At 47.7% G+C, this 27,315-nt stretch overlaps 1 protein-coding gene and 1 long non-coding RNA gene across 4 annotated transcripts in view; both read left to right on the top strand.

Annotated features, from left to right (window-relative positions):
* SORD (sorbitol dehydrogenase) overlaps positions 1-23,055 on the top strand; it is a 42,824-nt gene extending 19,769 nt beyond the window's left edge. For both annotated transcript variants that reach the window (XM_005280939.5, XM_042851646.2), the window contains 3 exons: positions 5,601-5,776; positions 18,542-18,663; positions 22,753-23,055. In XM_005280939.5, coding sequence (XP_005280996.1) covers positions 5,601-5,776; positions 18,542-18,663; positions 22,753-22,918 — 464 coding nt within the window. In that variant the 3' untranslated portion in view covers positions 22,919-23,055. The remainder of the gene's footprint in view (positions 1-5,600; positions 5,777-18,541; positions 18,664-22,752) is intronic.
* On the top strand, positions 11,100-14,384 carry LOC135973767 (uncharacterized). Of its 2 annotated transcripts, none has more exons than XR_010590784.1 (2): positions 11,100-12,902; positions 13,816-14,384. It is a non-coding gene; the product is annotated as an uncharacterized LOC135973767 (long non-coding RNA). The 2 variants fall into 2 exon arrangements; XR_010590785.1 differs by lacking the exon at positions 11,100-12,902 and adding an exon at positions 12,958-13,099.
* Positions 23,056-27,315: the final 4,260 nt, after the last annotated feature.

Raw genomic sequence — 27,315 nt, 5'->3', positions numbered from 1 at the left:
GGAGGTGCTGCCTTCCATGCCTTGCTCATTCAACAGGGCAATTGATTAAGAGTGCGGGGGGGGGGGGAGGGGGAGAGCTCTTGTTCTACTGCTAGCAAAAAGAAATTTTTCTTCTATCTTATTCTATCCTTAGGGGCTATAATATTATACCAAGGGCAATGCAAAGTTTCTAAATGAGGCTTTGATACAAAGTCCCATGAAAACGGAGGTCACACGTGGGTAGACCCACCACAAGGTTATATGAAGAGGCACAATGTAAAGTCATATGAAAATTATCAGAGATTTATCTACATTGTCCCCCTTTTGACCTCTCAAGAACAATTCTTGAGTGGTCACCATATAAATCTTTTGTATTTGTTGCAAACAAACCAAACAATTATAACCAGGTGAATATAACTAAAACCATTACAATTGACTAAACACCAGATATAACAAACACAAATGCAAACAATTATAATTATAATAATTGGAAATACAACAAAACCATTACCATTCCAATAATTGGGTACATTGACAAACAAAATGAGGCCCAAGTTTGATGCTGCAATAGCCATCAAACAATAAAAGTCACTGAGGTCAGGACCTTCTTAAGCACACACAACAAATAAGATTTTGTAGGAGTACCACAGTTGTTATGCAAGGTTAAGCTGATTTGGACTTAAACTAACATTCAGTTGCTAAAATGTTGTAGAATTCCCTATTTTTAACAGTTGTTCTCAGAGGTTTCTGGGGACCTGAAAGATGGGGCCCTACAATCATGGGCCAAGGTTTTACAGGTTATGGGGGCCCAAGAACTACCCTTTAGGGCTTGGGGAAGTAGAACCAGAGTGCATAGAGGAAAGTGTGGAATTAACAATACAAGCAAATGTAACTAACAATACAAATGTATTAATAACAAAAATTAACAACAAAATGACTATTAGAGAACCTAACAAAAAATAAACCTGATGCATTGGGGACCAAAGTGTTTTGGACACAAGGGGTGATTGATAAGTTGGATGGAGATGGGGGAAGTAGAGAGAGGAAAAGACATTTACCCTGTCTAGTGTAGTATCCCCTCTCTCTCTGGACCCAGTGCTAACACAGGACACCACCAGAGACAGACACAGAACATGCAACACAGAACACTGAACACAGACTTTGTCATGACACTATAACCATGGTATTTTATAACTCTTCAGCTGGTACCAGCTCTTTTGATGTTCTGGTTCAGCGCCTGAAAGATAGAAGCTTGGAAACAAATTAGCACAGTGCTTTCACCCTGGCAGAACCTGCTTGGTCTCTGCCACAGTGTGTTTGGTACTTGGGGCTGCACAAATGCTAATTAAGTGGTGCATTTTTTGTGAGTGTAAATTTTCCCTTTTTCTCAGTAAAAGGGCGTTAAAACTTTATTTAGAAAAAAAATTTTGTTTTAAAATCTCCAGCCATTTTGCCATGGCCTGGAGATCTGAGGCAGAAGCAGGCACTGTTGTTAACTGTTTTAATGGCATTTTGGCCCTGGGAGGAGGAATTTACCCAAATATCCCCCTTCCCAATCTCCAGAGGGGTCCCAAAGGTCTGCCCCCTTTTGGGGTTTCAAATGTTTTTTTTCCTGATGTTACTGCTGCTGTAAGATTTGAGAGTGCTGTTTTAACTTTTTGTACCCAACCTGTTTTTTAGTTTCTTTATCTGTTGCTTGCCTGGGCCCAATCCTGCTTTTTTCAATAAACAGTTCCTTTACATGGGCACAAGCCTTGTTCCACTACCAATTTAGCAAGGAGGGTGGGCTTTTTAACTAGCCCCCACCCTTCCTGGTTCCGTTTCTTAAACATTTTTTTTAAAATTGTGAAATTACCACAATATTACTTACAAAACAAACAAAACAAAACAAACAAACATAAACCACACTACACTGCCCAAACTCCTATATTCTTCAGAGTTTGGCTTAACAGAACAAGATCTGTATCTTATGTTTTTAACCCACTCTGGGCCAGAGGGAGAGACACTAAGCCTCCCTCTGTATTACTCGGTCTGCTACCACCGAGGGTTCATACACCAATTATACAAATCCTTCCCCGGATTAGATCCTTCCCCAGATCAGAGTGAGAAACACTAAGTTCTCCTCTTTAGCTCAGTCTTGCTACGGCTGAGGGTGTATGTACCTCTACAACACAATTTAAACCTAAACTCCTATATCCTTCAGAGTTTGGTTAATCCTTCCCCGGATCAGAGTGAGAAACACTAAGTTCTCCTCTTTAGCTTAGTTATGAACACAATTTAAACCTAAACTTTTATATTTTTTAGAGTTTGGTTAATCCTTCCCCGGATCAGAGTGAGAAACACTAAGTTCTTCTCTTTAGCTCAGTTATGAACACAATTTAAACCTAAACTCCTATATCCTTCAGAGTTTGGTTAATTAACTGAAAGTTTACACTTTTTTTCCTATAGTGCCAGGCTGGCTAAAGCTGGCGGTGTGCACACCAGTTTTATAATAACTGTGGGTTCTATGCTTGCTCCCCCTTTCGCATTCTCCACCAAAATGTTGTACTTAAAGTACTGCACAGGATCTTTTCAGGGGGAATAAGGCAAAACGCCACATTTATTAGTAATACATGTATTCATTAACACTGTATTATATGCATATAATATATATTACACTTACACTCACACACACACACACAAATTCACTCCGTCTTGTTGTTACCAATTAGTTGCTCCCCTTAACTTCACTGGCCAGGTGAGTTAGATGGGGGAGGGGGTGGAGCCGGGCTTCTGCCGATCCGGATCGATGCTCCCATGTTGACAAGACGAGACCCGGGGTCCTCTGCAAGACACCTCACTTTTATAGCAGCTTTCCTCTTATGCAAATCTAGACCAGATTCAAACTCTGTGTTTGTGTCCATTGGTCCTTTGTGCTGCTTTCTTTTGAGTGTTGTCCCAATGCTGCAAAGAGGGTGTTTCCAAAAGAAGGTGCTTGCTTATGTCTGCTTGTCTTTAATGAGCCCACTTGACACGTTTTATTGTCCTTGGGTCTGGCTCCCAGCCCCTCTCCAACAGTTGAGGCTGTCTGGAGGTGCTGCCTTCCATGCCTTGCTCATTCAACAGGGCAATTGATTAAGAGTGCGGGGGGGGGGGGGGGGGGGGAGAGCTCTTGTTCTACTGCTAGCAAAAAGAAATTTTTCTTCTATCTTATTCTATCCTTAGGGGCTATAATATTATACCAAGGGCAATGCAAAGTTTCTAAATGAGGCTTTGATACAAAATCCCATGAAAACGGAGGTCACACGTGGGTAGACCCACCACAAGGTTATATGAAGAGGCACAATGTAAAGTCATATGAAAATTATCAGAGATTTATCTACAGTACTTGCAGTTGAAGGGAGCCAGGCACCCATTCCTGCAATGGAGGCAAGTCTCCTAGCTGCTCCCAATCAATAAGGAACGGACCTCTAAGTGCTGCCAGCTCCTGCACCGGTTATTAAATGGGTCATTGTCCCTCTGCTTCAGAGTCTTTCCCCAGCCCTCCTGCTCTTGTGATGAGGCCAAGGATTTTGATGGGGACATCCCCCAGGCCTGTCCTCTCCTTGATGGGGAGGTACACCTGCCCTTTCAAAAGGCTGTCTTTGTCCCTAAAGGGCTGAAAAGAGCAAACTTATTCCCCAGCAACTGTGCAATGGCCCAATAAAAATAATGCTAAAAAAGGGAAGGAGACAATCTAGGGCATATAGGTGGCCTCTCCCCGATTTCCTTTCCATATCCTCATGGAGGTGGATGCTTGGAATCTAACCATGAAACTGGTGTCACAGCAAAATCAGGAAGAGGGATTTCCCTCCTTTCCTCCCCCCAGGCTTGGCTGCTGGGGGGAGGAAATGTGCAGAGAGGATGTCCACGGTCATAATCTGCACCTTAGCAAATAGCCTGCAATGATTTATTACATATGGGAACCCAAAGGTTTCACCACAGTCCTGCATCTGGCAGCCATGCAGTGGTATCCTTCACCATGGATACTGTCCTCCTTTCCAGAGCGGATTTCTTCCCCAAAGACCCAGAGAACATGAAGCTAAAGGGAACCCTTATAAGAAATTTGGAAACTTTCCTAGCAGCTCTGTGGAATTCCCTCTCCACCACCTGTTTCTCAACCGTGTTACAGTGTGCTGGCCTCAAAGGGATAGACCCCTCTGGTTAAGAAGAATTCCCATAGGCCTTAATGCCAGACACCTGGCAATGCTCTGGTCTCCATGCATTTGCTGCCAAAGTGATGGTATTGAATTCACCAGCAAGGCAAGTTATGGTTAGGCAGCTGGTAGACTGTGATCACTGTATATTACGCTTCTTCATAATTTTCTCACTGTTACTTTATGCTCCTTATGTAAATAAGAAAGTGTTATTTACTCCTTCTCATAACACATGAACTAGGTGTCACCAAATGAAATTAATAGGCAGCAGGTTTAAAACAAACAAAAGCAAGTATTTCTTCACACAACGCACAGTCAACCTGTGGAATTCTGCCAGAGGATATTGTGAAACCCAAGACTATAACAGGGGTCAAAAAAGAACTTGATAAATTCATGGACGATAGGTCCATCAATGGCTATTAGCCAGGATGGGCAGGGATGGTGTCTCTAGCCTCTGTTTGCCAGAAGCTGGGAATGGGTGATGGGATGGATCACTTGATGATTACCTGTTCTGTTCATTCCCTCTGGGGCACCTGGCATTGGCCACTGTCGGAAGACAGGATACAGGGCTAGATGGACCTTTGATCTGATGCAGTATGGCCATTCTTATGTTCTCTCCCATCTGCTTACCCTCTCTGCCAACTGTCTCTTGTCTTATATGTTGATTTTAAGCGATTTGGAGCAAGGACCCCTTCTTTTATCCATAGTTGTACAGCAGCCAGCACAGAGGGGCTGGGACTTCTAGGCAGTTTGCTAATTTGGTACAAATCATGAATAACCATGGTGATCATTATCAAAGGGGTAGCCATGTTAGTCTGGATCTGTAAAAGCAGCAAAGAGTCCTGTGGCAGCTTATAGACTAACAGACATACAGGAGCATAAGCTTTCGTGGGTGAATACCCACTTCTTCGGTCACATGCATCCGAAGAAGTGGGTATTCACCCACGAAAGCTCATGCTCCTATATGTCTGTTAGTTTATAAGCTGCCACAGGACTCTGCTGTTTTTACATGGTGATAATGTTACATCTGTAGAGAACCTCATTGTTGTCAGGTGCCTGCAGCTGCACCTTTGGTACATGCCCTGGTCAGAATGACTTGTCTATGGGCTTCAGAATATTAAGACCTCAGCGTCTTTGAAAGCGGCAACTTTCCCTGTGGCCAGAGTCCTGTTGGCATCTCTTGTGCCTTTAAGTTGCTTGTTGCACATCTTTTCCCCACCAGCCCAGAGAGGAGAGCTGATCTCCTATCCCATCCGCGCACCGTCAGGCTGGGGGAGTTCTGAAGGAGAACCAGACTTTTCCACCCAATGTGCCTGCATTGTGTGCATGCAGTGTGCCCATGCCCCACTGGGCATGCTTGCTGCAGGACCTTTCTGTGTGACATCTTTTCTTGCATGACGTTTGTCAGCGAGCTGCAATTCTGTGATTTATTTCTTCCTTCCCCAGATTTATCCGCCTCCCGCCTGGAAAAAGCCAAAGAGATCGGGGCAGATTTCACCATTCAGATAAAAAAAGAAACCCCAAAGGACATGGCCTGCATGGTGCAAGGTTTGCTTAACTGCATGCCTGACATAACCGTGGAGTGCTCCGGGGCAGAGGCCAGCATCCAAACTGGCATTTACGTGAGTTCCTCCTTCCCCTATCCAAGATCCGTGCCAGCATTTACTTCTCTCCTTTCAGGTTGGTCATTGGAGTGGCTGAAAATAAAATGAGAGGTGAAACTGTGTGAGAAACCCACTTTACTGGCCAGACTCCTCTACCAGCAGGGCAGAGTCAATGCATGACAATGGAGATTTCAGTCCTTTGCTGGCGTGCAGCCGCTTGTTCAGGCAGACGGAGGGCTGCACCCACCATAGTCTCCCTGAGGCCACTTGGCTGAATTTACCTCGTGGTGGATCTGTGTCAGAGCCAAGGCTTGCAATGGAGCTGTCAGTCCTCTGTGCCACCTTAAGCAGAGTTAGTGGTAGATAGCATATGTGCATTTACTTCCCTCTAACTTGTGTGTGTGTATTTCAGGGCAGAACTTAGTCGAGTGTGCATATGCAGAAATAATATTGCTCTGCTCCCCTGCAGGAGAGCTGAGTTCTGTGCCTTGGCGTAGCCATGCCCTCCCCATGCTATCAGGGACTGGAAGTGCTCTTTTCCTCTGTGCAGGGGACCTTGGCCTAAATATTCCAAAGCTGCTATGATTTTTGGGTGCCTAACTTTAAAGAAGCCTGAATTTCACAGGGCAGGTGCTTAATAATTTCTGAAAACTGGGTCCTTTTAGGACGTCCCTAGTTGGGCCCCTAGACTCTCTGACTACATAGGCCCTGATTTGTATTTTGAGGGATGGTCTCTGGCTTACTGTGCAGTACTCTGCACTGAGGTGTGGCATAGAGAGGGTGCTGAGTTCTTTATGCATTGTGTCCTCTCCTTGCTCCTTCACCTCTCCTGTTTGTAGATGTCAATGTTGGCTATTGATTGAGGTGAGCAGCTCCACTTCCCTTGCAGCTAGCAGCACACAGCATGCAAGAAAGAGAGGGTTGCATCAGCCCAAGGGAATGTGTTGTGTTGGCTCCCAATTGGCCGTGGTCTTCTGTGGGTAATGGTGATTGGCAGAACTGTTGTGTTTTCCCATCCTTGATTGATGTTGTGTTTTCCCATCCTCCTCCTGCCTTGCTGACTTCTACAGTATCTCCTTCAATGGCTCTTCATCTCCCCACTCCATTATCTGTTAGCATCCCCAATTTGTCATATGTCCCCTCTTCATCTTTCATATACTGTCCTCACTGCTTCCTGTGTCTCCTCCCACTCATGACTTGCCCCCCACTCCTCTCAAGCCTGGAATTGTCTCCGAGATTTTGTCCACCAAGCACCTTCTTCTTCTGTCTTACCCCAAATTTCACCTTCAGACCCACCTTTCCCAGGACTATCGGGTTCTCCACTGTGCACACTGTCCCTTGGCTTGTGTATGTATGCATTGTTTGCCTTGTAAGCTTTTCTGGGCAACTTGCTTCATGTACTCTTTGTACCCTAGCAGTGCTGTTGGAAGGCTAGTTGTAGTAAGAACTAGGAGCACTGAAATGAAGCCAAGTAAGTGAAAATGCAGGTTGAATCACAGGGCCATACCCCCTACTGTGCATTCTGCTAGGATGTAGAATGGTACAGACAAAATATAGGGTAATGTATTCTAGGGAACAGCTCTGACTTGATGGGCCTTTTCCATCTCTAGGTTCTCAAGCACTGGTCCCATCTTCCCCTCAGTATTTGTGCAGGATTCTCATTGCTATCCATTAGATTGCCATAGCAATGCTAGTATTTGTGCCTACAATTATGGGACTGATCATCGACTAGATGTCTTCTGGTTATAAGGAATAGCCAGCATGGATTTGTAAAGAACTAATCATGCCAAACCAACCTAATTTCCTTCTTTAACAGGGTTACTCGCCTAATGCTACGGGGAAGCACTAGATCTGATATATCTTGATTTTAGTAATGCTTTTGACTAGGGCTGTGGATTAATTGCAGTTAACTCACGCAATTAACTAAAAAAAAAGAATCGCGATTAATCGCTGTTTTAATCGCACTGTTAAATAATAGAACACCAATTGAAATGTATTAAATATTTTGGATGTTTTTCTACGTTTTCATATATATTGTATTCTGTGTTGTAATTGAAATCAAAGTGTATATTATTTTTTATTAAAAATATTTGCCCTGTAAAAATGATAAACAAAAGAAATAGTATTTTTCAATTCACCTCATACAAGTACTGTAGTGCAGTGATTCTCAAACTGTGGGTTGGGACTCCAAAGTGGGTCACGACCCCATTTTAATGGGGTCACCAGGGCTGTCTTAGACTTTCTGAGGCCTAGGACTGAAGCTGAAGCCCAAGCCCCACTGCCCGGGGCTGAAGCCAGAGCCTGAGGACTTCAACCCTGGGCACTGGGGCTCAGATTATAGGCCCTCTGCCTGGGGCTGAAGCCTTTTGGCTTTGGCCCCCCACCCGGGGTGGGGGGGCTTGGGTGGGCTCAAGCTTCGGTCCCTCCTCCTGGGGTCATGTAGTAATTGATTTGCAGATTTGACAAAACACAAAGAAGGTACAAGTGTGAGATTTCTAAAGATAGCAACAGCACTCGCCCCAAGGTTTAAAAATCTGAAGTGCTTTCCAAAACCTGAGAGGGACGAGGTGTGGAGCATGCTTTCAGAAGTCTTAAAAGAGCAACACACCAATGCGGAAACTACAGAACCCGAACCACCAAAAAAGAAAATCAACCTTCTGCTGGTGGGATCTGACTCAGATAATGAAAATGAACATGTGTCGGTCCTCGCTGCTTTGGATTGTTATCGAGCAGAACCCATCATCAGCATGGACGCATGTTCCCGGGAATGGTGGTTGAAGCATGAAGGGACATATGAGTCTTTTGCGCATCTGGCACGTAAATATCTTGCGACGCCAGCTACAATAGTGCCATGAGAACTGCTGTTCTCACTTTCAGGTGACATAAGCAAGAAGCGGGCAGCATTATCACCTGCAAATGTAAACAAACTTGTTTGTCTGAGTGATTGGCTGAACAAGAAATAGAACTGAGTGGACTTGCAGGCTCTAAAATTTTACATTGTTTTATTTTTGAATGCAGGTTTTTTTGTACATAATTCTACATCTGTAAATTCAACTTTCATGATAAAGAGATTGCCCTACAGTACTTGTATTAGGTTAATTGAAAAATACAATTTCTTTTGTTTTTTTACAGTGCAAATACTTAAATATAAAGTCAGCACTGTACACTTTTTATTGTGTTGTAATTGAAATCAATATATTTGAAAATGTAGAAAACATTCAAAAATATTTAAATAAATGGTATTCTATTATTGTTTAACAGTGCAATTAATCGCTATTGGTTTTTTTTAATTGCACGATTAATTGCAATTTTTTAAATCATTTGACAGCCCTACTTTTGATACAGTCCCACATTACATTCTCATAGCCAAACTAAGGAAATATGGTCTAGATGAAATGACTATAAAGGTGGGTGTACAAATGGTTGAAAGACTGTGCTCAAAAAGTAGTTAGCAATGGGGATTGGTCCTGCTTTGAGCAGGGGATTGGACTAGATCACCTCCTGAGGTCCCTTCCAACCCTGATATTCTATGATTCTATGGTTTTCTGTCAAACTGGGAGGCCTATCTAATGTGGTTCTGCAGAGGTTAGTCCTGAGTCCGGTACTCGTCAATATTTTCATTAATGACTTGAATAATGGAGCAGAGACCACGCTTATAAAATTTGTAGATGACTCCAAGCTGGGATGGGTTGCAAGTAATTTGAAGGACAGGCTTAGAATTCAAAACAACCTTGACAAATAGGAGAATTGGTCTGAAATCAACAAGATGAAATTCAATAAAGGCAAGTGCAAAGTACTGTACTTAGGAAGGAAAAATCAAATGCACCACTACAACATGGGGAATAATTGGTTAGGTGGTAGCACTGCTGAAAAGGAGCTGGGGGTTAGAGTAGATCACAAATTATGAGCCAGCAATGTGATGAAGTTGCAAAAAAGGCTATCATTTTAGGGTGTATTAACAGGAGTGTCATATGTAACACACGGGACAGAATTGTTCTACTCTGCTCGGCACTGGTGAGGCCTCAGCTGGAGTATTGTATCCAGTTCTGGGTGCTGCACTTCAGGAAAGGTGTGGACAAACCGGAGAGAGTCCAGAGAACAGCAAAAATTATAAAACATTTAGAAAACCTAACGTATGAGGGAAAGTTATAAAAACTGGACATGTTTAGTCTTGAGAAAAGACTGAGGAGGGACCCGATAATGTTCTTCAGATATGTTAAGGGCTGTTATAAAGAGGACTGTGATCAATTGCTCTCCATGTCCACTGAAGGCAGGACAAGAAGTAATCAGCTTAGTCTACAGCAAGGGAGATTTAAGTTAGATATTAGGAAAAACTTTCTAACTCTAAGGGTAGTTAAGCTCTGGAACAGGATTCCAAGGGAGTTTGTGGAATCCCCGTCATTGGAAGTTTTTAAGAACCGGTAGGACAGCCACCTGTCAGGGCTCACCTAGGTTTACTTGGTCCTGCCCAAGTGCAGGGGGCTGGACAGGATGACCTCTTGAGGTCTCATCCAGCCCTACATTTCCATGCTGTCCTGACTAGATGATCACATGAGCTCTCCCTCTGATGTAATATTAATGTACTATGAGTCTATATTTACTGCAGAAAACATTACCATTGTTTACACTGACCCCACTGATTTTGCAATCAGGGTCTTGGCAATTGCTAAGTTAAATAAAGACCTATTTGCATAAGTTTTCTGTGACTAACCGAGATGAGTGAAGCCTAGAGGAAGTAGTGCCCAGAAGCACTGGGATTCTGAAACAAGCTGCACTATAGATAGCTCCTGTATCAGGAGTGCTGCTCTGCAGCCTAGTAACAACTGAGCTATATTTGCAAGCAATGGGATTTTGGCATCTCTTGCACTTTGTGTTGTGGGGGAGTGTAACCTAGCCTCATATCTGAGATTAGACACTGATTCATACTCTGGTTTGGCAACATCATCTTTTCCTGGGAACCTCCACTGGGAGAAGGGGAACAATGTCACTTTTCTGCCTCTCCCTCCCCCCCTCCCCGCCCCCCCGGCTGCTCAGGTCTGTCTCCTTCATGGCCCCAAGTAGCGCTTTTGGGGGGGATTGTTGGAGCATAGTGATTCCACGAAGGTGGCTGATCATCTGCCAGGCGGGTAGAGATCTGCATATTGATTCCTCCTTGTGCAGACCTAGTCCCATACATTCCAGCTGTCATACAATTGCTATACCATCATTGTGACTGTATTGAACTCATGGTCTAAGAGGACTTCAGACATTTGAAAATTATGGTCTGGATTTTCAGCATCATCAGAATCCTGGAGCTAGGGCCCTTTCTCTAGAAGATCTCTAGAGATCTGTAAAAAGAACAGGAGTACTTGTGGCACCTTAGAGACTAACAAATTTATTAGAGCATAAGCTTTTGTGGGCTACAGCCCACTTCTTCGGATGCATATAGAGTGGAACATATATTGAGGAGATATATATATATACACACACACACACACACACATACACACACAGAGCATGAGCAGGTGGGAGTTGTCTTACCAACTCTGAGGGGCCAATTAAGTAAGAGAAAAAAACTTTTGAAGTGATAATCAAGATAGCCCAGTACTATCTTATCACTTCAAAAGTTTTTTTCTCTTACTTAATTGGCCTCTCAGAGTTGGTAAGACAACTCCAACCTGCTCATGCTCTCTGTGTGTGTGTGTGTGTGTGTGTTTATATATATCTCCTCAATATATGTTCCACTCTATATGCATCCGAAGAAGTGGGCTGTAGCCCACGAAAGCTTATGCTCTAATAAATTTGTTAGTCTCTAAGGTGCCACAAGTACTCCTGTTCTTTTTGCGGATACAGACTAACACAGCTGCTACTCTGAAACCTAGAGATCTGTAGATCTCTGGCTGCCAGAGCAGTATCAAAGAGCTGAGATATCCTTAGTTACAGTGAGGCTGGGTCCCTGGTATGAGCCAGTCCTTGCAATGAGGATGCACATGCCTATCTCTGTGCTCTGCAGCTCCCACTTGCTGTGGTCTGGAGCACTGTGGAACCTGTCAGCAGTCACGTACGCCTGTGCAAATAACAGCACTTGTGACTAAGCAGTGTTTTCTTCAGAAAACTTCTCAATCCCTGGCTTGAAAGAGAATTGATCCTTCTTGGGTCAGGTGCCAAGAGCCAGGATTATAGCCCAGGTGGGTTATTGAAGACCCATTGAGAACATCATTAAGGCCTGGTCTACACTAGGAGGTTATGTCGAATTTAGCAGCGTTAAATCGAATTAACCCTGCACCCGTCCACACAACGAAGCTATTTAGTTCGACATAGAGGTCTCTTTAAATCGATTTCTGTACTCCTCCCCGACGAGGGGAGTAGCGCTAAATTCGACATGGCCATGTCGAATTAGGGTAGGTGTGGATGGAATTCGACGCTAATAGCTCCGGGAGCTATCCCACAGTGCACCACTCTGTTGACGCTCTGGACAGCAGTCCGAGCTCAGATGCTCTGACCAGCCACACAGGAAAAGCCCCAGGAAAATTTGAATTCCTTTTCCTGTCTGGGCAGTTTGAATCTCATTTCCTGTTTGGACGTCGTGGCGAGCTCAGCAGCACTGGCAACAATACAGAGTTCTCCAGCAGAGGTGACCATGCAATCGCAGAATAGAAAGAGGGCCCCAGCATAGACTGATCGGGAAGTCTTGGATCTGATTGCTGTGTGGGGCGATGAGTCCGTGCTTTCGGAACTGCGATCAAAAAAACGGAATGCAAAGATCTACGAGAAGATCTCCAAAGCCATGACGGAGAGAGGATACAGCCGGGATGCAACGCAGTGCCGCGTGAAAATCAAGGACCTGAATCAAGGCTATCAGAAGACCAAAGCGGCAAATGGACGATCCGGATCCCAGCCCCAGACATGCCGTTTCTACGAGGCACTGCATTCCATTCTAGGTGCGGCCGCCACCACTACCCCGCCAGTGACTCTGACGATGGGGTATTGTCAACGGCCGCTTCCTCGGAGATTTCGCGGACAGGGAAGATGAGGAAGGAGATGAGGAGGATGAGGCAGTTGACAGCGCATACAACGCTGATTTCCCTGACAGCCAGGATCTCTTCATCACCCTCACGGAGATCCCTTACCAACCCTGACCCTGAATCAGGGGAAGGATCAGTCGGTAAGTGTTTTAAACATGTAAACATTTATTTTGATCAGAACAGGAATGGAATATTAACAATGGGTTTTTCATGATTACTTTGCCCTAGGCGCTCTACTTTTTAGTCCTTGCCAGTGCAGCTACTGGAAAATTGTGTCAATATGTCCTGGGATAGAGCAGAAATCCTCCTGGGACATCTCCACGAAGCTCTCCTGGAGGTAATTTGAAAGCCTTTGCATTAGGTTCCTGGGGAGAGCGGCCTTATTGTGTCCTCCATGGTAGGAAACTTTTCCGAGCCAGGCTAGCAGCAAGTACTCCGGGATCAGTGCCTCGCACAGCATGGCCGCATACGGCCCTGGTTTTTGCTGGCATTCACGCAGCATGCGGTCTTTCTCTGTGTCCGAGATCCTCATCAGAGTGATATCACTCATGGTGACCTGCTTTAAATTAGGGGAATGTTAGTATTGGGACTGATTGCCTGTTCCTTTACAGAACTGTAACCGGCGGTTTACAGCTACGCGGTGGAGGCGGGACAGGGGCAGTATACAGGGATCTTTCCCGCGGACAGCCGCGAGGGGGATGGGACAGGGGCTGAGTTTGTGCTGGCCGGATTGCCAGCAGCAGGAACTGGCCAACGCTAGGGGCACTGCTTTGAACGTGAAAGGAGGGCAGTGCTATAAATTAAGCTTTCAGCAGCCAAAAGTCTATGGCTTACCATGTCCGCCTGCTAGCCGAATTCCACTGTCCTGCCCTGCTTGTGTGATCTGTACTCCAAGACCCCAGGCACTGAATGCGAAGGCCGAAAATTCGACCTTGTCCTGAGTGCGCATGTGATAGGTGCCGTGCATGGTCTTGTTCACAGAGAAAGACTATGTTCATTGTTCACAAAAATGTATCTTTGTGAGGAATTCACTCCCTTTTTCCCATCCCACAGCTGCGAGTGTCTCCCGACCTACCCCGGCATCCCCCTCCCAGAGGCTGGCACAGATTAGGCGCTGAAAGAGAAGGACACGGGACGAGATGTTCTCCGAACTTATGGGTTGCTCCCGAGCCGAGGCGGCACAGCAGACCCAGTGGAGGGAGAACATGTCGCAATACCAGCGAGCACACAGCGAATGGGAGGACAGATGGCGGCAGGAAGACCAGCAGGCGACTCAAACGCTCTTTGGACTAATGAGGGAGCAAACGGACACGCTCCGGTGCCTTGTAGATGTTCTGCGGGACCGGAGGCAGGAGGACAGAGCCCCGCTGCAGTCTATCTCTAACCGACCTCCCCCGCCACAAAGTCCCATCCCCCCCTCACCCAAAGTCCCAAGAAGGAGGGGCGGCAGGGGCCGTGAAAACAGTCACTCCACCCCTGCAGACTGCTCAAGTAACAGATGGCTCTCATTCCCAAAGTTTTGATAAGTCCTTTCCTTCACTCCAAAAACACCTCACCCAAGCCCCCATCCCAGTGTCATCCCCTAACTGTGTAGTTGTTAATAAAAAATACGTTTCTGTTCATTACTGTTTCTGTCAGGTTCTTTTAGAGGAGAGTGTGTTTGAAGGGGGGAAAGGGGGTTGATAATTGGAGAGGACAGTCACCTTTACCAGGGTACAGACCTGGGGGCAGGTTCAGCAGCAGGTCACACACACATTGCAGTCACTAGGCACCCTGGTCAGTCTGGGAGGTGGTTTTCATGTTCTGTGTGGGGGGGGCTATGTGAGTTTGTGGCGGGGGAGGGCGGTTACAGATCTTATGCAGCGGTCCTTAGCCTGGATGACAGAGCCACACAGCAGGGGATCTGTAACCATCCTCCCCCGCCACAAAGTCACATAGCCACCACACACAGAGTTCCGAAAAGGAGGGGTAGCAGGCTCCGTTGAAACAACCAGTCCACCACTGCGGACCGCTCTAGGAGTAGGAGCCTGTCATTCCTCGAGTTTAGAAGCGTCCTTTCCATCACTACACCTGCTCCCCACCACAGTCTGCGTCCCAGTTTCAACCCTTTACCACGAAACCCGTGTTTAATAAAGAAAACGGTGTTAATGAACAAAGTTCCATTTATTTTATTTTTAAAGGTGTGTTGGAAGGGGGGAAACGGGGTGAAGGGGGTATGTAACTGGAGAGGATAGTCAACATTAAGTGGGTAAAGAAATGGGGGCAGGTTCAGCTTCTCTTTAAACAAACTTAATAGGCACAGGTCACCCTGCTCGCTCAGGAACCTAGCTTTCAAAGCCTCCCGGATGCACAGCGTGTCCCGCTGGGCTCTTCTAATCGCACGGCTGTCTGGCTGGGCGTAATCAGCAGCCAGGCTATTCGCCTCAACCTCCCACCCCGCCATAAAGGTCTCCCTCTTGCTATCACAGAGATTGTGGAGCACACAGCAAGCTGCAATAACAATGGAGATATTGGTTTCGCTGAGATCAGAGCGAGTCAGTAAGCTTCTCCATCTCCCCTTGAGACGTCCAAAAGCACACTCCACCACCATTCTGCACTTGCTCAGGCGGTAGTTGAAGAGTTCTTTTTCACTGTCCAGGGCGTCTGTATAGGGCTTCATGAGCCAGGGCATTAGCGGGTAGGCTGGGTCCCCAAGGATCACTATAGGCATCTCCACATCCCCAATAGTTATTTTGTGGTCCGGGAAGTAAATACCTTCCTGCAGCCGTCTAAACAGACCAGAGTTCCTGAAAACACGAGCGTCATGAACCTTGCCCGGCCATCCGACGTTGATGTTGGTAAAACGTCCCCTGTGGTCCACCAGTGCTTGCAGCACCATTGAAAAGTAGCCCTTTCTGTTAATGTACTGGCTGGCCTGGTGCTCCGGTCCCAGGATAGGGATGTGAGTTCCATCTATAGCCCCACCGCAGTTTGGGAATCCCATCACGGCGAAGCCATCTATGATGACTTGCACGTTTCCCAGGGTCACTACCTTTGAGAGCAGTAGCTCAACGATTGCATTGGCTATTGCATCACAGCAACCTCCACGGTAGATTTGCCCACGCCAAAGTGGTTCGCGACTGACCGGTAGCTGTCTGGCGTTGCAAGCTTCCAGAGGGCTATGGCCACTCGCTTCTGGACAGTCAGGGCTGCTCACATCCGGGTGTCCTTGCGCTTCAGGGCAGGGGACAGCAACTCACAAAGTTCCAGGAAAGTTCCCTTACGCATGCGAAAGTTTTGCAGCCACTGTGATTCATCCCAGACCTGCAGCACTATGCGGTCCCACCAGTCCGTGCTTGTTTCCCGGGCCCAGAATCGCCGTTCCACAGCATCAACATGACCCATTGCCACCATGATGTCCACGGCGCGGGGTCCCGTGCTTTGTGAGAGGTCTGTGCCCCTCTCAGACTTAATGTCCTCACCGCGCTGCCGTAGCCTCCTCACCCGATTTCTCAGCATCTGACTCTGAAAAAGGTGGATGATAAGGTGCGAGGTGTTGACAACGGCCATAACTGCAGCGATGGTCGCAGCAGGCTCCATGCTTGCAGTGCTGTGGCGTCCGCACTGTCACTCACCAGAAAAGTGCGTGAACTGATTGCCCGCTGGCGCTTTCAGGGAGGGAGGGCGGGAGTGACGGTTGAATGACGACAGTTACCCAAAACCACCCTCGACACATTTTTTCCCCAGCCGGCATTGGGGGCTCGACCCAGAATTCCAATGGGCAGCGGGGACTGCGGGAACTGTGGGATAGCTGCCCACAGTGCACCGCTTCCAATGTCAACGCTTGCCCCGTTAGTGTGGACTCACAAAGTCGAATTACTGTTCTTAGTGTGGATACACATGTTCGATTTTGTAATATCGGTCCCACTAATTCGATTTAAGTAAAATCGAACTACTCTCATAGTGTAGACGTACCCTAAGTTGTATGTGCTATGGAGCAACTGACAGCGTTATTTAGAGATCCAAAATAATGTGCTGGTATGCAGCACAGTTTCAGGCAGAATAAATACATCAATAGATGTGCAGGTTATTATTAGACATTCTGAGCACTCCTGCCGTGAAATTATTTTATTATCAACTTTAATGTTTTGACAGCATAGTGTTGTGGCAGGGCAGTGGACTGTGACTCAAAAGGGCTGAGTTGTAATCCCACTCCCGACACTGCAGTGCTGTGTGACCTTGAACCCTGCCTGTTCCCCTTTCTGTCCAGCTTGTCTGTTTAGATTCTAATTTCTGGGGCAGGGACTCAGGGACTGTCTCTTGCAGTGGAGCCCCAATCTTGCATGCGGCCTCTAGATGCTACTGTTACACAAATAATTAATAAGAGTAATTGGGATAGTTTGTTTCTTAGGCCTTGTCTACAGGGGTGTTTCAGCCACTAGTGGAGCAGCCCAGTACAAAACCCCAGTGTAGAGGTGATTACATCAGTGCCGTGCAGGTTGCACCTGTTCACTTTACCCTTAGGCTCTGCCCCAGTGCCTTTCTCCCTGCCCCCTGGCAGTTAGACTCCAGGAGAGCTGAACTAGCAGGGACTCCCTTGCCAGAGGTCCTTAGGACCCATACATGGAGCTCACTAGAAAAAACAATTCAGCTCCATACAGTGTACTGTCTTTTCCTGGTAAGCTCTGCAGGGCTTGAGGGGGAGCAGTGTGCTTCTCCACAGCCCACTCACCGCTCCCTCTGTCCTGACCACTCTCTGTCCCCTCCCTCTGTCCTGACCACTCTCTGTCCCCTCCTCCACAAAGAGCTGTGGAGTGCCACCTTGGGACTTAGAAGGGTAGGAGAATGGGACACCTCCATGCACAGGATGATGGGGAAGAGGATCTGGGTGGTTTTATTGGAAACTGTCTGAAATGTCAAAAGCACCTATGGGTATGTCTACATTTGGAGCTGGGAGTGTGCTTCCCATCTGAAGGAGGCATACTTGTGTGAGCTGTCATCAAGCTAGTATGCTAAAGAGAGAATGTAGCTGTGGCAGTGTGAACTGCAGGATGGGCCAGCTCCCCCAAGTACAAGCCTGTACATGCTTTAGGGCAGTGGTTCTCAAGCTGTGGGGTAGGCCTTCCAAGGGAGGTGCGGGAATGTGTCAAGGGAGGCGTGAACTGTGTGCATTTTTTTAAGAGCTGTGGCTGTCAGCCCCTGGTGGGTGGGCTCATAAAGAAAGGCTGTGCACACCCGGGAAGTGGAGAGAAAGGGGACAGCTGGAGCCGCACCACTTAGATTCAGGCTCTCTTCCCTCGACTCATCCTTCACCAGGAGGCAGCCTGGGCTCAGGCTCTCCTTCCCCCCACTTCCCCAATCGCTCACTTGGAGGCAGCGGGGTTCTGGCTGTCAGCCCCGGGGTGGCAGCAGCAGCGCAGGAGTAAGGGTGGCAATGGGGCACTAAGTCTGCTGTGAAAAGTGATATTGACAAATACCACTTTTCACATTGCCACCCTTACTTCTGTGCTGCTGCTGCTGCCTTCAGAACTGGGCACCCAGCAAGCAACCGCTGTTCTCCACTCTGGCTGGGTATATGCACTGGGGGGGGGGGGGGGTAGGGTGTAAATGACTACAGACACACAGAAGCGGGGACCCGATCAAAAAAGTTTGAGAATCACTGCTTTAGGGTATCAACTCCTTTTATAGCCTGCTCAGAAAACTGGCAGCAATGTCCATTTTTGCTATATACACAGGAGCTTGTCACCTTCCATGGGCAGGCAGCACTTGCATTTATTTTGTTTCTGTTATTCCTTCTCAGGCCACTCGCTCGGGTGGGACCCTGGTTCTGGTGGGGCTGGGACCGGAGATGGTCCATGTCCCCATCGTGAATGCTGCTGTGCGGGAGGTGGATATCAAGGGGATATTTCGCTACTGCAATACGTGAGTATTGGTCAGGGTGCACTGGCATGCCAACAGACTACTCCATTGTCCATGAAGGAATTAATTCCTCCACAAGGAAGGAGGAAATGGAAGACCCTGTAATGTTCCCCCTCTAATCACTCCTTCTCAGGACAATGTAAATGTCCCTGTTGCAGAGTGGGGTCCCTGTCAGACCATCAGCCCCACTCCTCCTGCATCATGCGTCTTGGAGACTGGCTGGCTTTCCAAGTGACACTGCAACATTTTAGGGAAACTGGCAAATGTGTGCAGTGCAAACCTGCTCCCACTTCAACACAGGAATGGTGAGGAGGTGGGAGCCAGGCAATGGGTGAGGTGGAGGAATAGGCAATGGGGGTTGGGTGGGAAGATGGGGGCCAGGAGATGGGTAAGGAGTTGGAGGATGGATAGGGAGGTGGGTCTGGAGGATAGGTGGGGGCCAGCAGATGCGGGATGAGGTGGGAGCTGGATGATAGGGAATCGATGAGGAGGTGAGGAGGGGGTTGTGTGGCGAGGTCGGGGCTGGGAGATGGATGGGGAAGTGGCCAATGCATGAGGAGTGGGAGCTGGGCGATAGAGAATCAATGAGGAGGTGGTGGCCAAGGGAGGTGGGCAATGCAGGATGGGTGGGGAGCTGGGCACTGGGAGACAGGGGATGAGTGGGCATGTGGGGGTGGGTAGATGTGGGCCAGAAGTTGGGTGAGTAGGTGGGGAGATGAGGTGGCAGTGAGGAAATGGGGGGTGGGCAATGGAGGATGGGTGGGAGGTGTCCACGAGGCAATCTCTGTAATGAGATATGGTCTGTGCTGGGAAGAAGTTTGAGAGCTCTGCCTTCACGCAGATAGACACACATTTCATTATTGGCTTCAAAATTATCAAACCCTCTGAAAATCCTGTCGTGTGTGTGTTTTGACCTCTTGTGGCAGTGGGATATGAACCTGGATTTAACAACCAATCCTGCAGATCTAGAGGGTAAAAATAAGATCCTACTTGTTTTTGTCCTCTAACTAGGGCCCTACCAAATTCCTGGTCCATTTTGGTCAATTTCACAGTCATAGGATTTTAAAAATAATAAATTTCATGGTTTCACATATTTAAATCAGAAATTTCACGGTATTGTAACCCTGGGGGTTCAAACCCAAAAAGAGGTGGTGGGGAGGGGGGTTGCAAGGCTATTGCTGGGAGATCATGGTATTGCCACCCTTACTTCTGTGCTACTGCCTTCAGAGCTGGGCAGCTGCTGGCCAGGTGCCCAGCTCTGAAGGCAGCACCACCGCCAGCAGCAGTGCAGAAGTAAGGGTGGCAATACCATACATGCCACCCTCACTTCTGCGCTGCTGCTAGCGGCAGCGCTGCCTTCAGAGCTGGACTACCAGACAACAGATGTGGAGCTTCCTGCAGCCAGGGGACGTTCCCAGAGATGGGTCTGACATGGCCCGTGCAGAGGAAAAGGAAGTCCTGTCCATCCCCAGCCTGTCCGGGACTAGCAGCTGGAGCCCAGCGGACAGTAGGAGCCCCCAGCTTGGGTGCTCTCAGCCTTGTCCCTTCCTGGCTCCACACCCAGTGCTTGGGAGTTAAAAGGGCCTTGGGCTGACTCCGTGTGTGTGTGGGAGGGGGTGACTATGGCACCCCCCTGACCACAAGGCCTTGGGTGGTTGCCCACTCGCCCACACCTGTAAGGCCAGTCCTGACCCCACCAAAAATTGATGACGCCCCCATAACATGCCACCCTCATTTCTGCGCTGCTGCTGGGGGTGACACTGCCTTCAGAGCTCAGCTCCTGGTCAGCAGCTACTGCTCTCTGGCCGCCCAACTATGTGAAATCTGATCTCCCCTACAATAGCCAGATTTCACGGGGGAGATCAGATTTCATGGTCCATGATACATTTTTCATGGCAGTGAATCTGGTAGGTCCTTACCTATAACAAGCTTGATCCAGTTTTGCTAGTTTGGTGATTTTGCACTTAGTCTAGGCTGTAGTTTCCCAGCTCTGATCTCCAAGGGTTTGTTCATGGAATTGTCATGTGATTTATGGCAATTTAATTCTGACAGAATGGCTGAATAAAGAAGACACAGATTTAGATCTCATCTATACAGTTTTAGGTTCTGTCTATGCCAGACGTGGGCAAATTAGGGCCCGTGGGCCACATCTGGTCCGCGGGACCCGTCCTGCCCAGCCCCTGAGCTCCTGGCCAGGGAGCCTAGTCCCCAGCCCCTCCCCCGCTGTCCCCCCTCACCCGCAGCCACGCCACCGTGCAGGCCGCGCTCTGGCCCACCACTCCCGCTGGGCAGTGTGGGGAGTGCAGCTGGCTCTGGCTGGGTGTCGCAGCTGTGAGCTCTTGCTGTTGGTAAGGGGGCGGGGAGTGGGGGGGATTGGGTAAGGGGGCGGGGGATCCTGGGGAGCAGTCAGGGAGGAGGGGGCGGTTGGATGGGGCGGAGGTTCTGGCGGGTGGTCAAGGGATGGGGAACAAGGAGGGTTGGGAGTGGGAGTCCCAGGGGGCCTGTCAGGGGGTGGGGATGTGGATAGGGAGTGGGGATGTGGATAGGGGTCGGGAGGGCAGTCGGGACAGGGAGCAGGGGGGGTTGGATAAGGGGATGGGATCCCGGGGGGCAGTTAAGGGTGGGTGGTCAAGGGACAAGGAGCAACTGGGGTTGGATGGGTTGGGAGGTCTGAGGGGGGCAGTCAGGGGGCAAGAAGTGGGAGGGGGTGGGGGCCAGGCTGTTTGGGGTGGCACAGCCTTCCCTACCCGGCCCGCCATACAGTTGTGGCCCCCCCCCGATGTGGCCCTTGGGCCAAAAAGTTTGCCCACCCCTGGTCTATGCTGTAGAAACAGCCATGTTGATGGATGTAGGTCAGTCTCGCAGTGTAGATGGGACTGAGCTGTGCTCTCTGGAGCAGGCTATAACCTTGGTCTCGCTGATGTGGCAGAGCTGGGTTTAGTTTTGTGTAGATCTTTGTCTCTTCAAGTTCATCCTGGGGGATCTGTTTAATTGGAAGGTTTGTTTCTGTGTTGGTTTTGTTCGATCCCATCAATCTCTGTTGAATTCTAGCTTTTGCCCAGGCAGAGTTTGAGCTGTAAGCCAATACAAGTGCAATACAACCCGTGGAAGCTACTCTGTGAATTTCCATACTCCTCTTACCACCAAAGGGGGCAGTATTGGCATGCACAAGCAGTTATCTGTGGATACACACCACTGGCTCCTTAAATGCATTGAACTCTAAGTGAACCATTTGAGCTAAAAACACAATAGAGATGCCAGAGGTTTCGATTTTACCTAGTAACCAACATGCATAACCAAGGAGGCAGAGCGATAAAGTGCAGCACTGAAATTTTTTCAAACTTCATTTTGCTGTGATTTGAATACATAGTAACTCCCAATGCTTGTCACTTATTCTGCTGGAGAAGACCACAGCTAGCTGTCCCATGTGAAGAATGTGCATAACCATTGGCTCAGTATTACTGTACTCACTTTGGAGTCATTGCCTTATACACAAAACCTCATAAACCCTTGGCCAATGCAAGCTCAGTGCTTCCAAACAGAAAGACTATGGTGGTGTTTTATAGCAAGCAGAGAATCAGGATGTAAACGAGCTGCAAGCAGAGGGCTCAGTTGAGGTCCCTTGCTCCAACAGGAGCTCCGGGAGGCACTGTGCTTCATGGAGCTCCTGGAGTTCTCACTGCTCCACCCCTGAACAGGTGCAGTGTGTGTGCTTCTGAGCCTGGCCTGCTCTGCCTGCCAGTGTGGAATGTGGGGACAGGGACAGAGCCATGGACCTGCCCTGTCCCATATAGTCCCTGCTAATCAGGAGCAGGCTTTGCACTCTGCTTGAGAGCTCAGTCCTGAAGCCTTTTGCATGATTTTATGGGAGTGACATATGGAACTGGGCTCTAAAGAAATTGTTTCTCGCCTGTTTAGCAATAACTAAGGAAGGCCCCTGCAGACTTGTCATGTCCTGTTTTTGAGCGTTGTAAGAATGCTGCCTCATGTCTGGATGGTTCTTGTGCAATTATGCAGATCTGCTGGTCAATATACAAATTCCCTAGACCTATAGGGCTACCCTTATCTTTCGCTGTTTGTGTTCCCTTCCAGGTGGCCCATGGCGATTTCTATGCTTGCATCCAAGAGAGTGGACATCAAGCCTTTGGTTACACACCGCTTCCCTTTGGAAAAAGCGCTGGAGGCCTTTGAGACAACCAAGAAGGGTTTGGGGGTGAAAGTTATGCTAAAGTGTGACCCCAGTGACCAGAATCCCTGAAGCATGGCACTGCACTCCTCCCCTATTATACTGCCTGGCTTAAAGACGACGAATGTGCTCTATAGTGAGGTGGGAACTGTAATGATAAGTTTATAAGTAGTATGTAGTGTTTGGGGAATAAAGTTACGATCACCTGTTGTGCAGACAGTGCATTGAAGGAAAAGGGATTATGGGTTAAGGATATTTACAGCCTTATAGCTGCTTAAATGGGGAACAACTATTTGGGAACCAAATTTGGGCCAAAATCCTCCCCTCAGATCTGTACAGGAGATCTTGTCTCAGTCTTCTTCCCCTACGAATGCAGCTCACTGAGGATCCTGAGAGGAGAACTTTTCTCCTGGAGAGGACCTGTTGGTATTCACCTCTTCTCTAATAGACTATACATTCTGAAAACCGTCGATCTCTCTATGTTGTGTATCGGACAAAGGGCTTCACCCTGCCCACTTGCATTGAAGAACCACCTATGTCACAGCCGGGATTTGTACATGCTGAAGCACTGAATAAGAGTTTCACACTTGACTCCTGTTGATGGCAATGAAAATTGTGCAGAATAGTTTGTCTGGGGCTCTATTCAAGGCTGGGACAATACTATCCTGGGCCAAGATTTGTTCTAAGCGGGTGTTGGGCCTGTTCGGTGCGGTCAGACCTGTGTACCATCCCCTGCAAAGCGGAGTTATGGAATACTAATACTTGAATACTCTGTCAGGGATTTACAAACATGGAATGAAGTCTGGGCATTTCATCTCTGTGGGATGTTCTTTAACATTCATGTTGTAAAAGGGGGGGAGGGATAGCTCAGTGGTTTGAGCATTGACCTGCTAAACCCAGGGTTGTGAGCTCAATCCTTGAAGGACCATTTAGGGATCTGTGGCAAAAAAAATCTGTCTGGGGATTGGTCCTGCCTTGAGCAGGGGGTTGGACTAGATGACCTCCTGAGGTCCCTTCCAACCCTGATATTTTATGATTTTTTTTTCTTTTTCTTTTTCTTTTTTTTGGGGGTGGGGGAGAGATAGCTCAGTGGTTTGAGCATTGGCCTGTTAACCCCAGGGTTGTGAGTTCAATCCATGAGGGAGCCATTTAGGGATCTGGAGCAAAAAATCTCAGGGACAGTACTTGGTCCTGCTAGCGAAGCCAGGGGACTGGACTCAATGTCCTTTCAGGGTCCCTTCCAGTTCTATGAGATAGGCATATCAAATGCAAGTTGTTTTCCCATAATGTTTGCAAACAGCTTTAACGAGACACACACCATTCAGGCTCCAGCAGTCACAAAGCACTTGCAAGAGAAACCAGCCATGGCTACTCCATCACCGTGGCCATGGCTACTGTCAAGGTTCCTTTCCCACTCTGAACTCTAGGGTACAGATGTGGGGACCTGCATGAAAATCTCTAAGCTTAACTACCAGCTTAGATCTGCTTTTGCTGCCACCACCCACATTATTTATGAGTTATTAGGGAAACTCTGTCTACCTCCCCTCCGCCCCCCCAGAATATCTCCCTCCCAAGTAATATAACCCTTCCCTGGGTAGCCTTGAGAGACTTCTCCACCAATTTCCTGGTGAGTCCACATCCAACCCCCTTGGATCTTAAATCAAGGAAAAATCAATCAGGTTCTTAAAAAGAAGGCTTTTAATTAAAGAAAGAAAGGTAAAAATCATCTCTGTAAAATCAGGATGGAAAATAACTTTACAGGGTAATCAGATTCAAAGAGCCCAGAGGAACCCCCTCTAGCCTTAGGTTCAAAGTTACAGCAAACAGAGGTAAACCCTCTAGCAAAAGGAACATTTACAAGTTGAGAAAACAAAGATAAACCTAACACGCCTTGCCTGACTGTTACTTACAAGTTTGAAATATGAGAGACTTGTTCAGAAAGATTTGGAGAGCATGGATTGATGTCCCAAGAGCGAACAACCCCCAAAACAAAGAGCACAAACAAAAGCCTTCCCCACACCAAGGTTTGAAAATATCTTGTCCCCTTATTGGTCCTTTGGGTCAGGTGTCAGCCAGGTTACCTGAGCTTCTTAACCCTTTACAGATAAAAGGATTTTGGAGTCTCTGGCCAGGAGAGATTTTATAGTATTGTACACAGGAGGGCTGTTACCCTTCCCTTTATAGTTATGACACGCCTCCCAAATCACAGATAGTGTTGGACAGCCGGTTTCACACTGGCTGTGATTTCTTCCTGGAGCTCTATGAGAAAACAGAGTTAATAAGACACATGCATCTTTAGACATACTACTGATTATATAAAAACTAACAATATGTCCCACATTCCAATAACAATTTTTAACCAGTTGATTCTGGGAAACTTTCACGGGAGAGTGCATCAGCCACTTTGTTAGAAGCTCCTGAAATGTGTTGTATTTCAAAATCAAAATCTTGGAGAGCTAAACTCCACCGAAGAAGTTTTTTGTTATTCCCCTTGGTGGTATGAAGCCACGTTAGCGCAGCATGGTCGGTTTGTAGTTGGAAACGCCATCCCCAAATGTATGGGCGTAGCTTTTCCAGCGCGTACACAATGGCGTAACATTTCCTTTCGTTGATTGACCAGTGGCTTTCCCTCTCAGACAGTTTCTTGCTGAGAAACATGACAGGATGGAATTCTTGATCTGGTCCTTCCTGCATTAAAACTGCTCCCACACCACGCTCGGACACATCTGTGGTTACTAGGAACAGTTGATCAAAGTCTGGGGCACTTAGCACAGGGTCAGACATAAGTGTCGCCTTAAGCTGGTTAAAGGCCTTCTGACACTCATCAGTCCACTGAACTGCATTTGGCTGTTTCTTTTTGGTTAGGTCTGTCAGTGGGGCGGCAATTTGGCTGTAGTGTGGTACAAATCACCTATAATATCTGGCCAAACCTAAGAAGGATTGGACCTGTTTCTTTGACTTTGGGACAGGCCACTTTGGATAGCATCCACTTTGGCCTGTAGGGGGTTGATAGTTCCTTGACCCACCTGGTAAGGTAGTCACTCTGTTTAGGCCTATTTGACACTTTTTAGCCTTAACAGTTAGTCCTGCCTGTCTTATGCGCTCAAAGACTTTTCTTAGGTGCTCCAGGTGTTCTGCCCATGAATCAGAAAAAATGGCCACATCATCAAGGTAGGCAACTGCAGATTCTCCCAATCCCGCTAGGAGACCATCTGCAAGTCTCTGGAAGGTGGCGGGTGCATTTCGCAGCCCAAAAGGAAGCACATTAATTTCATACACCCCTGCCTGGGTGATGAAGGCTGACCTTTCCTTGGCGGGTTCATCTAGCGGTACTTGCCCGTACCCCTCGGTTAAGTCTAATGTGGAGATGAACTGGGCACGTCCCAGTTTCTCCAATAGCTCATCTGTTCATGGCATTGGATAGTTGTCAGGACAAATTACAGCATTTAGCTTATGGTAGTCCACACAAAAGCGTATTTCTCCATCTGGTTTGGGAACTTGAACCACTGGAGATGCCCATGCACTGTTAGAGGGGCGGATTATACCCATCTGTAGCATGTCCTGGATCTCCCGTTTTATAGCAGTTTGGGCGTGAGGAGACACCCGGTAGGGTGGGGTTCTAATTGAGTGAGCATTACCTGTGTCAATGGAGTGGTACGCCTGTTCAGTCCGTCCTGGGGTGGCTGAGAACATTGGCACGAAGCTAGTGCACAGCTTCTTGATTTGCTGTCGCTGCATATGTGCCAGGGTCGTGGAGAGGTTCACCTCTTCCACGCCACCGTCACTTTTTCCTTTGTAGTAGACACCTTCAGGCCACTCAGCGTCATCTCCTCCCTGGGCTGTAAACTGACAAACCTTTAATTCTCTGGAATAAAAGGGCTTTAGAGAATTAACATGGTACACTTTAGGCTTTAGGGTTGAGGTGGGGGATGCTACGAGATAGTTAACAGTTCCCAGGCGCTCTTGGACCGTGAATGGCCCTTCCCATGACGCTTCCATCTTATGGGCCTGGAGCGCCTTCAAGACCATAACCTGGTCCCCTACTTTGAAGGAATGTTCTCTGGTATGTTTATCATACCAGGCTTTTTGCTCTTCCTGAGCCTCTTTTAGGTTTTCTCTAGCAAGAGCTAAAGAGTCTCAGAGGGTGTTTTGTAGGTTGCTTACAAAGTCCAGAATGTTAGTTCCTGGAGAAGGCATAGAACCCTCCCATTGCTGCTTCACCAACTCTAATGGCCCCTTAACCTCGCGGCCATACACAAGTTCAAATGGTGAAAACCCTAAACTGGGATGTGGTACAGCCCTGTAGGCAAAAAGCAACTGCTGCAACACTAGGTCCCAATCATTGGAGTGCTCATTTACAAATTTACGTATCATGGCCCCCATTAAACCTCTCCACCAGGCCATTTGTTTGATGGTGGTAAGGGGTGGCAACCAAGTGATTCACCCCATGAACTACCCACAGGTTTTCC

Source organism: Chrysemys picta, chromosome 10 (assembly GCF_011386835.1).
Source record: "Chrysemys picta bellii isolate R12L10 chromosome 10, ASM1138683v2, whole genome shotgun sequence".
Taxonomy (NCBI): domain Eukaryota; kingdom Metazoa; phylum Chordata; order Testudines; family Emydidae; genus Chrysemys; species Chrysemys picta.
This window is presented reverse-complemented; position numbering and strand designations above follow the sequence as displayed.